The sequence below is a fragment of the Aythya ferina genome (assembly GCF_964211825.1).
Source record: "Aythya ferina genome assembly, chromosome: 28".
Classification (NCBI taxonomy): domain Eukaryota; kingdom Metazoa; phylum Chordata; class Aves; order Anseriformes; family Anatidae; genus Aythya; species Aythya ferina.
Genome location: NC_140325.1, coordinates 3,122,913 through 3,134,620, shown reverse-complemented (window position 1 = coordinate 3,134,620; position 11,708 = coordinate 3,122,913). Strand labels below are relative to the sequence as shown.

Genomic DNA, 11,708 nt, shown 5'->3' with positions numbered 1-11,708 from the left:
CGTCTGTGCTGGCATCTCCTTCTTCAGGCTGCGGGACATGAGCAGGGCCCAGCTGGGGTGTTTGAAATGCAGCTTTTACTGTGCACTCAAGCCCTCCAAGCACCCCCAGTGTAGCTCGAGCAAAGACTTGGTTACGCTTTTTTAGCTTAAAACCATTAGCCCTCGGGCAACACAGGAGAGGGGGCTTTGGAGAAAGGGGACAAAATCCTACAAACGTGGCCGGCTGCTTTTGTCCTGCTAAGCAGAGTAAGGTGAAAGGATGTGCACTGGAACAGACCTTTATTTCGGAATAAATGGGCAAGATGGAGGCCATCAGGTCCCTGTGGGTGCGCTCAGTAAAAGAGCAGCTCCGAGCCGGCCAACGCTGCCGGCTGCCTGATGCCTGCACGGGTTCCCAGCCCCTCACCTCCCTCCTCCGCGCCCCTGGTGCCGAGGCTGTTGCCGGGGGCGTTGGGGCCCAGACACGCCATCTAAGGTCATATGACGTCATCAGTCCTTTATGACGTCAGGGGGGGCGTTGGGGCCCAGACACGCCATATAAGGTCATGTGGCGGCACCCTTCCTTTGTGACGTCATCCCTCCCTTATGACGTCACAGCCAGACGCAGTATATAAGGCCCCGCTCGCACCTACAGGGCCAGCAGTAGAGATTGCCTCTGCTGCTGTGCGGTGCTGGTGTTTGCTGAGGGCTCAGAGCCTGCTGTCCCTCTCAGGCCCAGGCCGTGCGATTGCTGGTGGCTATTGCTGGCAGCGTTTGGTGACCGTTCACCGATTCGTGGTTATTTCTGGTTATTATTGCCGGTTATAATCAGTGGTTATTGAAACCATGACCCGCGGTGGTGATGGCCAGGGGCCCGTGGCTCGTGGTCAGCCCTCATCCCGTCGGGGCCCTGTGCAGGAGCCGGAGGCGCTGCGGGCCCAGCTGCAGGCCGAGCGTCTCCGCTCCCAGGAGCTGCAACGGCGCTTCAACACCGAAGCCCGTGAGATGAAGAAGAGGGCAGAGCAGGAGCGGCAGATCCTGGCCCAGCAGCTGCGCTCCAAATGGGAGCAGGAGCGGGCGCGGGAGCTGCAGCAGCTCGAGGAGCAGAGCCGGAGGCAGCGGGCGGCGGAGCTCCGGCAGCTGCTGCAGGAGAAGGAGGCCGAGCGGCGCCGGGAGCAGGAGCTGCTCCAGCGGCAGCGGGACGACGCCGCCCAGATCCTGGCCCTCAAGAAGAAGCTGAACCTGCAGAGAAGGCTCTTCTACAAAGAATTCGTGAAGAAGGCCGAGTGCGGGGCGCCTGCCTCCCACAACGGCGACAAGGCCGCGGCCCGGCGCCACGTGGGGGTTCAGGTCTCAGGGCAGCAAGAGCCCTGCCCCCCCGGCAGCGGACACGGCCAGCTTCTGGAGCAGAAAGCCAAGCTGCTCAATACCCTGCAGGAGCTGGGGAGGCAATGCGGGCTCCTTCAGGACGAGGCCTGCCTTGTGAAGGACAAGGCCTCCCTGGTGGAAGCCAGGGAGAAGGCACGGAGGCTCGCCGAGGACGTCAGCGTGCTGGGCCTCCAGACCAAGAAGCTGAAGGAAACAGTCAGGCAGCTGAAAGAGCTTCCCTCAAGATCTGGAAAGGCTGCTGCAAAGACGGAGCAGGTCGACCAGCAGCTGATTGAAAATGAGGCGATGGAGAAGCTTCAGCTGCAGAAGAAACTGGACCTGGAACGCTCTCGGCTAAAGAACAGGAACGAGGAGCTCAGCATCTGTGCCAGATGCACTTTGAATGAAAAAGCCAGACGCGACCAGGAAAACTCTCAGCTCCACAGGAAGAATGAGAGGATAATGGAGATTGAGGCTGAAAATGCTGCTCTGAAGCAGGAAGTCCTGCAAGTGTCAGAGCAGCGAAATGCTGCCCTTGGAGTAGCCAAACGTCTCCAAGTGGTACTGAAGGGTCTCGGTTGTGAATTTCAGAACATGAGTGAACTGGCAAAAATAATGCAACAACGGGAGACGGAGCTAGAAGAAACAAAGCTCATGCTGCTGAAGAGAGAGGAGGAGCTGCAAGCGTTACGAGCGCAGCTGACACAATCCGAGCAGCAGTGTCAGCGGGAAAGGCAGCAATGTGAGCTGCTCTTACAAGAACTTGAGCTGGAGAAAGGAAAAAATTCCAGCCGGATCATCTCAGAACTGCCCCAGGCAACGACATCTCCCACAGCACAGGCATACCCAGAGCAGTCCTGGGACCTCTCGAACCATGAAGATGCTTCGGTCTCTGATGCTTCGGAAAAGGAAACCAAAAACGGGGGAGTCTACGCAAGTTCTTCGGCATCAGATGTCACACTCGACATTCCTGGGTGCTGCCTTTTCTCGGACGAAAGTTCTGAAGATGGGAGCGAAGAATCGGGAGCAGGGCACGTGTCCTCCATCCCGCAGCCCCTGGGGCAAGAATCAGCCAAACTGAAAAGACGTTCACCTCAACACGGCTGCCAACCCATGGAGGGTCCGAACAAGTGCCCCGAAGTAAAGTTTCCTCTGGCTCTGGGAAACGACGTTTATATCTTTGGAGACAAGGAGCAGTGCATCAGGCTGCTGAGGGAGCTGCAGGACATGAGGAGAGGAGTTCTCCCCTCCACTGCAACTGCAGCAGAAGGCTCATCCAACAGCCAGGCGCCAACTCGAGAGCTCCGTGATCCCGTGCCAGACAGTGGTACTGCAGTGAGTTCCTGCGGCGGAAGAGGACGGAAGAACCGGAGAAAGAATAAATCTTCTTGATAAGAATTTGTGTCTGTGTGGTGGTTGTACTCGGGCGGGCGGTTGAGGCGGGTGCAGCCTTCATGTGCCCGGAGCACCGGGGCAGAGCCGGCGGCACGGCAGCTCCGGAGCCGGCCCCGGCGCCGCTTCCCGGCGTGGGAACCGAGCTTCAAAGGGCTCGGGGCAGCCGCACCCACGCCGGCTGCCCACGGGTGTCCCGGGCTCCTCCCGTGACCGGCTCGCCCGGGCAGAGCAGGGGCGGAACGCGGGGGCTGCCCCCACGCGTGACTCCTCGCCCCCCGTGAGAGGGGAGCCCCGGGACAGCCCCGCTGCACTCGAGACACGGCGGCGGGAAATCCCTCCTTATATGGAGCGGGCGTGGCCTCGGTGGGCGGAGCATAGCCAGCCCCGCCCCTCCCGTCCCCGCCCCGCTGCCGGTTGGAAAGTCGGTGGGGGGGGTGCTTGGGCGGTGACGTCATCGAGTGGAATTTGGGGCGGGGCTTGCCTGGGGCGGGGCTTGACTGGAGGGGCGGGGCTTGACTGGAGGGGGCGGGGCTTGGTGGGAGGGGCCTGGGCAGGAGGGACCCGAGGGGGAGGGGCCGGGGGGGGACCCCGGTACCGGGCGGGGGGGGGGGCGGCTCCGGGACCCCCCCCCAGCCCCGGCCCCCGCCGCAGCGACCCCGCGGCCCGGGGATGGGCCGGGGGCTCCCGGGCCCCCCCCCCGCCCCCTTGGGAAGCCCCTCGGGCCCCCCCCGCGCCGCCTCCCGGCCGCCGCCTTTGTTCCGCTGCCAGCCCCCTCCGGGGGGGGCAGGGCCGGGGGGGGGGGGCCCGACGTTTCCACCCCCCCCCCGCCCTGCCCCGCAGCACCCCGGCGTCTGGCCCTGGCTTCGGGGTCAAGTTCCCAGGGGCCGAGGATGCGGCAGCCCCCCCCTCTTTGCCCCCCCCCCCCCCCCGGGCTGGGGTTTGCAGGGGTCACCTCCTCGTGCCCCCCCCCATGCAGAGGAGTTTCGGGATGCCCCCCCCCCCTCGCCCCAGGGAGGGTCCTGAGAGCAGCGAGACCCTGCCCAGCCCCCACGCCCCCCCCCCAGGATCTCCCTGTGCCGCCCCCCCCCCAAGGCTGTGTCCGGCCCCCCCATGCACTGGGTGCCCCCTCCCCCCCCCCCCCCGGTGCCCCCCCCCCCATCTTTGGCGCTGTCTCACTCATGGGGCCCGAGCCCCCAGTGCCCCCCATGATGCCCCCCCCTCGAAGCCAGCACCACCGGAGCCCCCTGAGATGAGACCCCCCCCCCATGGGGATGTGCCAGCTGCGGCATCACCACCCTGCCCTCCCCAGCCCCCCCCCCAGCTCCCCCCCCCCCGCAGCCACCTCCCCACGCCTTTATCCCAGGCTTTGCCGCAATGCGGAGCCGCGGCTGCAGCCCCCTCCCCACGCCCAGCAGACGCAGCCCCCGCTGCAGCCCCGCAGCCCCCCCCCATCTCCTGACCCCCCCCCTCCGAGCTCTGCCCCCCCCTGCCCCTTTCACCCCCCCCACCCCCCCAGTGTCCTTTCTGTTGTGGCTCCCTTGGGGGCTTTGTAGTGCCACCAGTGCTGGGGGGGGGGGACACGGAGCACATTGGTTGTGGGGACGCACTGTGCCCCCCCCATGGGGATGGGGTCCCCAGCTGCTCCGGGGGGGGGGCCCACACCCAGCTCTTTGAAGGGGGGGCAGTCTGGGTGCTCCCACCCCCGCCATGCCCCCACCACCCCAGGGCCCCATCCTGCACCCAGGCGAGGAGCAGCCCCGTCCGTCCGTCTGAGCGAACCCGTCACATCGATGCTCAGGGGACAGACAGGGGGACAGACAGAGCCGGGGGGGGGGCGGCTGGCAGCACCACGGGGGGGGGGGCACACAGAGCTGGAAACCTCAGCCGGCCCCGAGCCAGCGCCGGCTTCCCAGCTCCTGGCTGTACTGGGGGGGGGGGAGCGGGGCTGGGTGCTGAGGGGGGGCTGGCTCATGGGGTCCCCATGGGGACACCCAGATGTGGAGGGGGGGTCCGGGGGGGTCTCATGGCCTCTGTGCTCGGTCATTCCTGGGCTGCAAACACGGCGGGGGCCCAGCAACAGTCACCAGGAGCTGCCACGCTGCTACCAACAGTCAACAGAGCACAGGCGGCCGGGGGGGGCGGCTGGGAGCCGGGGGGGGCGGCTGGGAGCCGGGGGGGGGCAGCTGGGAATTGGGGGGGGGCTGAGAGCTGGGGGGGGGGCGCTGGGAGATGAGGGGGCAGCAGGCAGCGGGGCCAGCCCCCCCCTTACCCCTCAATCAGTGCACATAGGGCTGGGTGTTGGGACCAGGGCTGGTGACCCCCCCCCGTACCATGGGGGGGGGGGGGTAAAGGAATGGAGTTACCCCCCCCTCACCATAGCACAGGGGGGGCAGGACCCCTCCATGGAGCATCAAACACCCATGCACAGCCCGGGGGGAGCCCAATCTTGGGGGGGGGGGGCACAGCCTGGCTGCCTTTGTTCCCGTGGGCGATGCCCAAATCGCGGCTCCTCTTTGTCTGCAGCCCCATATTACCGGGGGGGGCGGGGGGGGGGTGAGCCCCAGCCCCACCCTGCTCCCTGCCCTGGTTTAGCAGCACCCCAAAAACACTGGGGGGGGGGGGGGGGGGCAGAGCATGGGGCAGGAGGGTGGCGGGGACGTGGGAACAGGGACCTGGAGCTGCCCAAAAATCCGCGTAATGTGGGAAATGCAGAGAAAAAATGTGATTTCTCAGCGCGGGGGGGGCGATGCTGGCAGCTCCACCTGCAGCAGCTGGGGGCAGCCCTGGGGGACCCCCCCCCGGCACCCCCCTCCCCGTACCCCACCCCGGCCATTGAAGGGACCGCTGGGGTTGGGGGGGGGGCAGTGGCACGGCGGGGGGGGCTCGGGGGGGCTCGGGGCCGATGTCCCAGCTGTGCCCCCCCCCCCCACCAGCTGCCGCAGAGCAGCTGCCACTTGGTGCCGGGGCCATTCCCGGGGCAGAGTCTGGGAACGGTCCCAGGACCCCCCCCCCCCTCGGTGGGCCCCCCCCGGGGGTGGCACACAAAGAGGCGGCTGGGAGGGAGCGGGGACGGGCACGGGGCCACGGCGGCACCGGGGGCTGGGACGTGGCTGGGAACCGGGGCACTGGGACACGGCCGGGAATGGGGACGGGGACAGGGACGGGATGGGGACAGGGACAGGGACGGGATGGGGACAGGGACACCCCAGGGCTGGGGGTAGGGACACGGCCAGGGTTGGGGACAGGGATGTGACTGGGGATGGGGACAGGGACGCAACCGGGGTTTGGGACGGGGACACAGCCAGGGTTGGGGACGGGGACACGGATGGGGGTGGTGACAGGGACGCCCCAGGGCTGGGGACAAAGCCGTGGCCGGGGCTGGGGCCACCCCCATAGCCGGGCACCGGGGCCCGGGGACACCCGGCTGGTGGCACCGGGGACGGGACCGGGACCAGGGCACGGCGGAAAATGCCCCCCCCCGGGGCAGGGCCGGGGCACGGCGGGACAAGACCGGGACCAGGAGAGGGGGGTGGGCAGCGTCGCGACGAGCCGTGCTGCCCCCCCCTTGACCCCCCCCCGTCCCTTCACCCGCCGCAGCCCCCGGCCCCCCCCCGCCCCGAGCCCCCCCCGCCCCGCCCGGCTTTGTCTGCGGCTCCGGGGGGGGGGGGGGGCATTACCTCATCCCCGCGCCGCCAATGGCCGCCACCACCGCCCCCCCCCCGCCCCGCCCCGGCCCCGGCCCCCCCCCTCCCGGTTCCCCCGCCCCTCCCCGGTCCCCCCCGTCCCGTCCCGGCCCTATAAAGCCCCGCTCCCAGCCGCCGGCTCCGCCGCGCCTCTTACATCGACCGCCTCAGCGTCGTGCTGTGAGAAAGCCCCGGAGCCGAGCAGCCGCCATGGTGAGCGCGGGGGGGGGGCACCGGACCGAGGGGGGGGGACATCGGAGCCAGGATCGGGATCGGCCCGGGCCGTGCGCGCCCCCGCCGGGGACCCCCGAGCCGCCGCCTTTGTTCCCGTTCCCCCCCCACCGAAGCCGGCGGAGCTGCCAAGCCCGTAATGAGGCCCCCCCGGCAGGATGAGGCCCCCCCCCCGCCGGTGCTGAGCCCGCTCGGGGCGCGGTCCCCGTTAAACGGGGCAGGATCGGGGCCCTTTGTCCGGTGCTGAGCCCGCTCTGGGTGCGGCTCCCGGTGAACGGGGCGGGATGGGACCCCCCCGGATCCCGTTAAATAGGACAGGATGAGCCCCCCCCCGGTGCTGAGTCTGCACTGGGCGTGGCTGGGGTTAAATGAGGCAGGATGGGACCCCCGGGGCCCGTTAAAGGGAGCAGAACGGGGCTCCTGGTGCTGAGCCCCCCCCTTGGGTGTGGCTCCTGGCAGATGGGTCTCAATAGGAGCCCCCTTGGCTGCGGCTGAGCCCCCCCTGGGTGTGGCCCCTCTTAAATTGGGCAGGATCGGGCCCCTGGGTGCTGGGCGCTGGGGGCAGGATGGGGTCCCTGGTCCTGCCCTGGGCGTGGCCCTGGCTCAATGGGGACCCCCAGGGGCAGGATGAGTCCCTGGTGCTGAGCCCTCAGCCCACACGGGCTGTGGCTGCGTCCCCATGGGGGGGGGCAGGGCAGGATGTGACCCTGGGGGCTCCCATCTCCTGCTGGGTGCGGTCACGGCCCCACAGGGCAGGATGGTGCTGAGCCCCCTGGCTCCCCACAGGCACTGTCACAGCGGCTCAACAGGCTCGGTCTGTGGGCAGATTAGGATGGGGCCCCCCTAGTGCTGAGCCCCCCCCCCGCACCGGGTGTGGCCATGGTGCTGAGCCCCCTGCAGCCCCCAGAACAATAGGATGGGGCTGGGCAGGATCTGGCCCCATCGTGCCCTGGGCGGCTCAGCACCAGCCCCTCCAGGGGGCAGCATCCCGGGGGGGCATGGGCTGGGGCTGCAGCTGGAGGGGGGGAATGGGACATGAGTGGGGTGTAGGGGGGGGGCTCGGCCGGGCCACGGGGGGTGACGCAGCACCACGAATGTCCCCGCAGCGCGAGTGCATCTCCATCCACGTGGGCCAAGCGGGCGTGCAGATCGGCAATGCGTGCTGGGAGCTGTACTGCCTGGAGCACGGCATCCAGCCCGACGGGCAGATGCCCAGCGACAAGACCATCGGCGGGGGGGACGACTCCTTCAACACCTTCTTCAGCGAGACGGGGGCCGGCAAGCACGTGCCCCGGGCCGTCTTCGTGGACCTGGAGCCCACGGTGATCGGTGAGCAAAGGGAGCCGGGGTGGGGGGCGGTGGGTGCCGAGGGGGTGCCCGGCGCTAACGGGGTGCGTGGTGCTGTCCCGCAGACGAGGTGCGCACGGGGACGTACCGGCAGCTCTTCCACCCCGAGCAGCTGATCACGGGCAAGGAGGATGCGGCCAACAACTACGCGCGGGGGCACTACACCATCGGCAAGGAGATCATCGACCTGGTGCTCGACCGCATCCGCAAGCTGGTATGGCCGGGGGGGACTGCACGGGGGGCGCCGGTGGGTGGTGAGATGAGGACGGAGGCTCCGGTTCTGGGTCTCGCCCTTCCTGCAGGACTAGCCAGGCTGGGTTTAGACTTAATATATTAATTAATGGTAATCCTGCTCTGCAGCGGCTGCCATTGGCTGGCGGCCGGACGCGGCGCAGCTGGGGCGTTGGAGCTGCTCCACAGCGCCGCGTCCCCAGGAGCCCGGCGGTGCTGAGCTCTGCAATTCCTTCTTTGTTCCTCCTCGGCTCTGGCTGCAGCCACGTCCAGCTGCACTCAGCGGCGTTGGGAGCCCGAGGAGCTGCATGGGGGTGGCGGCAGAGCCATGGGCTGAGTGCCCCCCCCAAAGTGCTCTGGGGGCTGAGGGGCTTCCCTGGAGGATTCACGCTTGGAGGGTTTCCAACAACAGGAGTCAGACTCACCCCATTCCTGCTCTGCTGCTGGAAATCCCCCAAATGTCATCGGGAGAGGACACAGAGGAAGGAGCGAGCTCTGCTGCTGCTCAGCTTAATCATGGCCCCCCCACCCCTGTTTCTCCCTCCAGGCTGACCAGTGCACGGGGCTGCAGGGCTTCCTGGTCTTCCACAGCTTCGGGGGTGGCACCGGCTCCGGCTTCACCTCCCTGCTCATGGAGCGCCTCTCAGTCGACTATGGCAAGAAGTCCAAGCTGGAGTTCTCCATCTACCCAGCCCCCCAGGTCTCCACGGCCGTGGTGGAGCCCTACAACTCCATCCTCACCACCCACACCACGCTGGAGCACTCCGACTGCGCCTTCATGGTGGACAACGAGGCCATCTACGACATCTGCCGCAGGAACCTGGACATCGAGAGGCCCACCTACACCAACCTCAACCGGTTGATAGGCCAGATCGTGTCCTCCATCACGGCCTCCCTGCGCTTCGACGGGGCCCTCAACGTTGACCTGACCGAGTTCCAGACCAACCTGGTGCCGTACCCGCGCATCCACTTCCCCCTGGCCACCTACGCCCCCGTCATCTCGGCCGAGAAGGCTTACCACGAGCAGCTCTCGGTGGCCGAGATCACCAACGCCTGCTTCGAGCCAGCCAACCAGATGGTGAAGTGCGACCCACGGCACGGCAAGTACATGGCGTGCTGCCTGCTGTACCGCGGGGACGTGGTGCCCAAGGACGTCAACGCCGCCATCGCCACCATCAAGACCAAGCGCACCATCCAGTTCGTGGACTGGTGCCCGACGGGTTTCAAGGTGGGCATCAACTACCAGCCTCCCACGGTGGTGCCCGGGGGGGACCTGGCCAAGGTGCAGCGTGCTGTCTGCATGCTGAGCAACACCACAGCCATTGCTGAGGCCTGGGCCCGCCTGGACCACAAGTTCGACCTGATGTATGCCAAGCGTGCCTTCGTGCACTGGTACGTGGGGGAGGGCATGGAGGAGGGGGAGTTCTCGGAGGCCAGGGAGGACATGGCTGCCCTGGAGAAGGATTACGAGGAGGTGGGGGTGGACTCAGTGGAAGGGGAGGGAGAGGAGGAAGGGGAGGAGTATTAAACCTTCACAATGGTGCTGCTCGAACAGGGAACAAATGTAGTGGAAGACCCCCCCCCCGGCGGGTCTGTAGCAGCGGGTGAGCCGCTGGCTGTGCTGTTAAATGGTCTGTGAAATGGAAAAGTCTGTTACGGACCCACCCGTCCTCTCCCGTGGGTCTGAATAAAAAGCATTCCCTGTCCTTGGGTCTGTGTCTGGTGTCTTTCCTCCGTGCCGCGGTGCCCTGCTCTGCGCGGGGCCATTTCCCCCTGTGCTGGGGGCTGCCCCGAGCCCCCTGCCCCTGGGGGGTGCTCCTGGGGGCAGGCTGAGCCCAGCACCCCACAGCCCCAGCTCCCTCCTTTTGGGGCTCAGCCCCAGGAGGCAGCTCCGTGCCCCCGAGCTGCCCCCCCACCATGAGATGGGGAAGGGGGGAGACGTGTCCAAGCTCAGGGCTGGAGATAAAGCTGGGTCACGGCACAAGGCAGGAGCTGGGGGGGCGAGCGGAGCAGAACAAGGCGCTCATTCAGCGCTTCCCGGCAGCGCTCAGCGTGCCCGGCCTTGGGGGGGGGGCGGGGGGGGCAAACACCATGGCCCTGATCGTCCCCTTCCTCCCCCTGCCTTTATGGGGTAGGTTATCAGGGGATATTCCCCATCTGTGGGGTCAGCACCCAGCTGTGACCCCTTTTGCTGGGTCTGGGGGGGGGGCAGAGCTCGCCCTCCCCGCGGTGCTGTGCTCTCAGAGCAGCAGCGGTGCAGCACCCACGGACCCCAAACCCATAGCTGGGGGGGGGAAACTGGGGAGGGGGCAGTGCCAGGGCCCTGACCCAACCCCCCCGCCCCAAAAAAAGCTGTTTCCCACTGCATGTCCTGCAGCAGTACAAGGTGAGGAAGGAGAAGGGGGGGCTCTCCTTGCAGAAATATCTGTGGCCCCCCCCCAAGCCCTGCTTCCCGAGTCATGGCTGAAAATCGCCCCCTGGGGGGGGGAACACCAAAGAATTTTCTCCTTTTGCTTCCGTGGGGGGGCTCTGTTTACTTCTTCCATTAAACTGCTCCAGGCACAGAGTGTTTTGGTTTTTTACATCGGATTTTCTTCCCCCCCCCCCCCCCCCCCTTTGAGAGCAGCCTGGCAGAGCCGGGCTGCCGGGGGGGGGGGTCGAACCCCCCCCCGGCCATGTGAGCAGTAGCAGAGTCTTTGAGGGCAAAAATCCCCCCCCCAGCATCCAAGTGGCTGCTGCAAAGCAAAGGGACCTGGTGCCCCCCACCCTGCCTGCTGCTGGGCTGCGGTGTGCCCACCCCCCCCCCGTTCATATCCCCCCCCATGTGCCCCTGCAGCATGGGCAGGGCTGGTAGCAGCAGCCTTTTTTTTTGGGGGGGGCACTACTCCTGGGGGCTCCCTGCTGCCCCCCGAGGCTGGCAGAAACCCGTGGGTGCCTTGGGGGGGGCACCAGGGCTGAGCTGTTTTGCTCCCCGAGGGGCTCAGTGCCCCCCCCCGCGCCCCAAATTCTCTCTGTTGGGGCAATGACCTGCGGGGGGGGGGCGCGATGTAGCAGCAGCCCCCGGCCCTGTGTGAGCATGTTACCCCCCCCCGGCCCCCCCATCACCCCCTCGGCCCCCCCCCATTAGCCCCTCCCGCCCCCCCATCACCCCCCCGCCCCCCCCCCCCCACGCTCCTGGCTCCCTACAGGGGGAAATAACGAAGGGGAAGCTGAACGCGATGCGAAACTCGACGGGGGGGGGGAAGGGCGTGCCGCAGTGCCGGGGGGGTGCACCCCAGCTCCTGGACCCCCTCCCCGTGCCCCCCCCCCTCCCCAAATCCGCCATTTCCCACCCCCGCTTGCCGGCGGCCATGCGGCAGCGCCACGTCAGCGCTGCAATGCGGCCCCTCCGGTGCTCCGGGGGGGGGGCCACGGAGATGGGGGGGGGCTCCCGGTAATGGGGGGGGGGAGCGGCTACCGGAGGGGGGGTCCGGT

At 67.7% G+C, this 11,708-nt stretch overlaps 1 protein-coding gene across 1 annotated transcript; it reads left to right on the top strand.

Moving 5' to 3' along the window:
* Positions 1–6,534: 6,534 nt before the first annotated feature.
* Positions 6,535–9,940, top strand: LOC311424734 (tubulin alpha-1A chain). Its single transcript, XM_084500113.1, has 4 exons — positions 6,535–6,638; positions 7,763–7,985; positions 8,069–8,217; positions 8,782–9,940. Exons 1-4 carry the CDS (start codon positions 6,636–6,638, stop codon positions 9,760–9,762), a joined length of 1,356 nt encoding a protein of 451 aa, XP_084356239.1. The 5' UTR covers positions 6,535–6,635; the 3' UTR covers positions 9,763–9,940.
* The last annotated feature ends 1,768 nt before the right edge of the window (positions 9,941–11,708 follow it).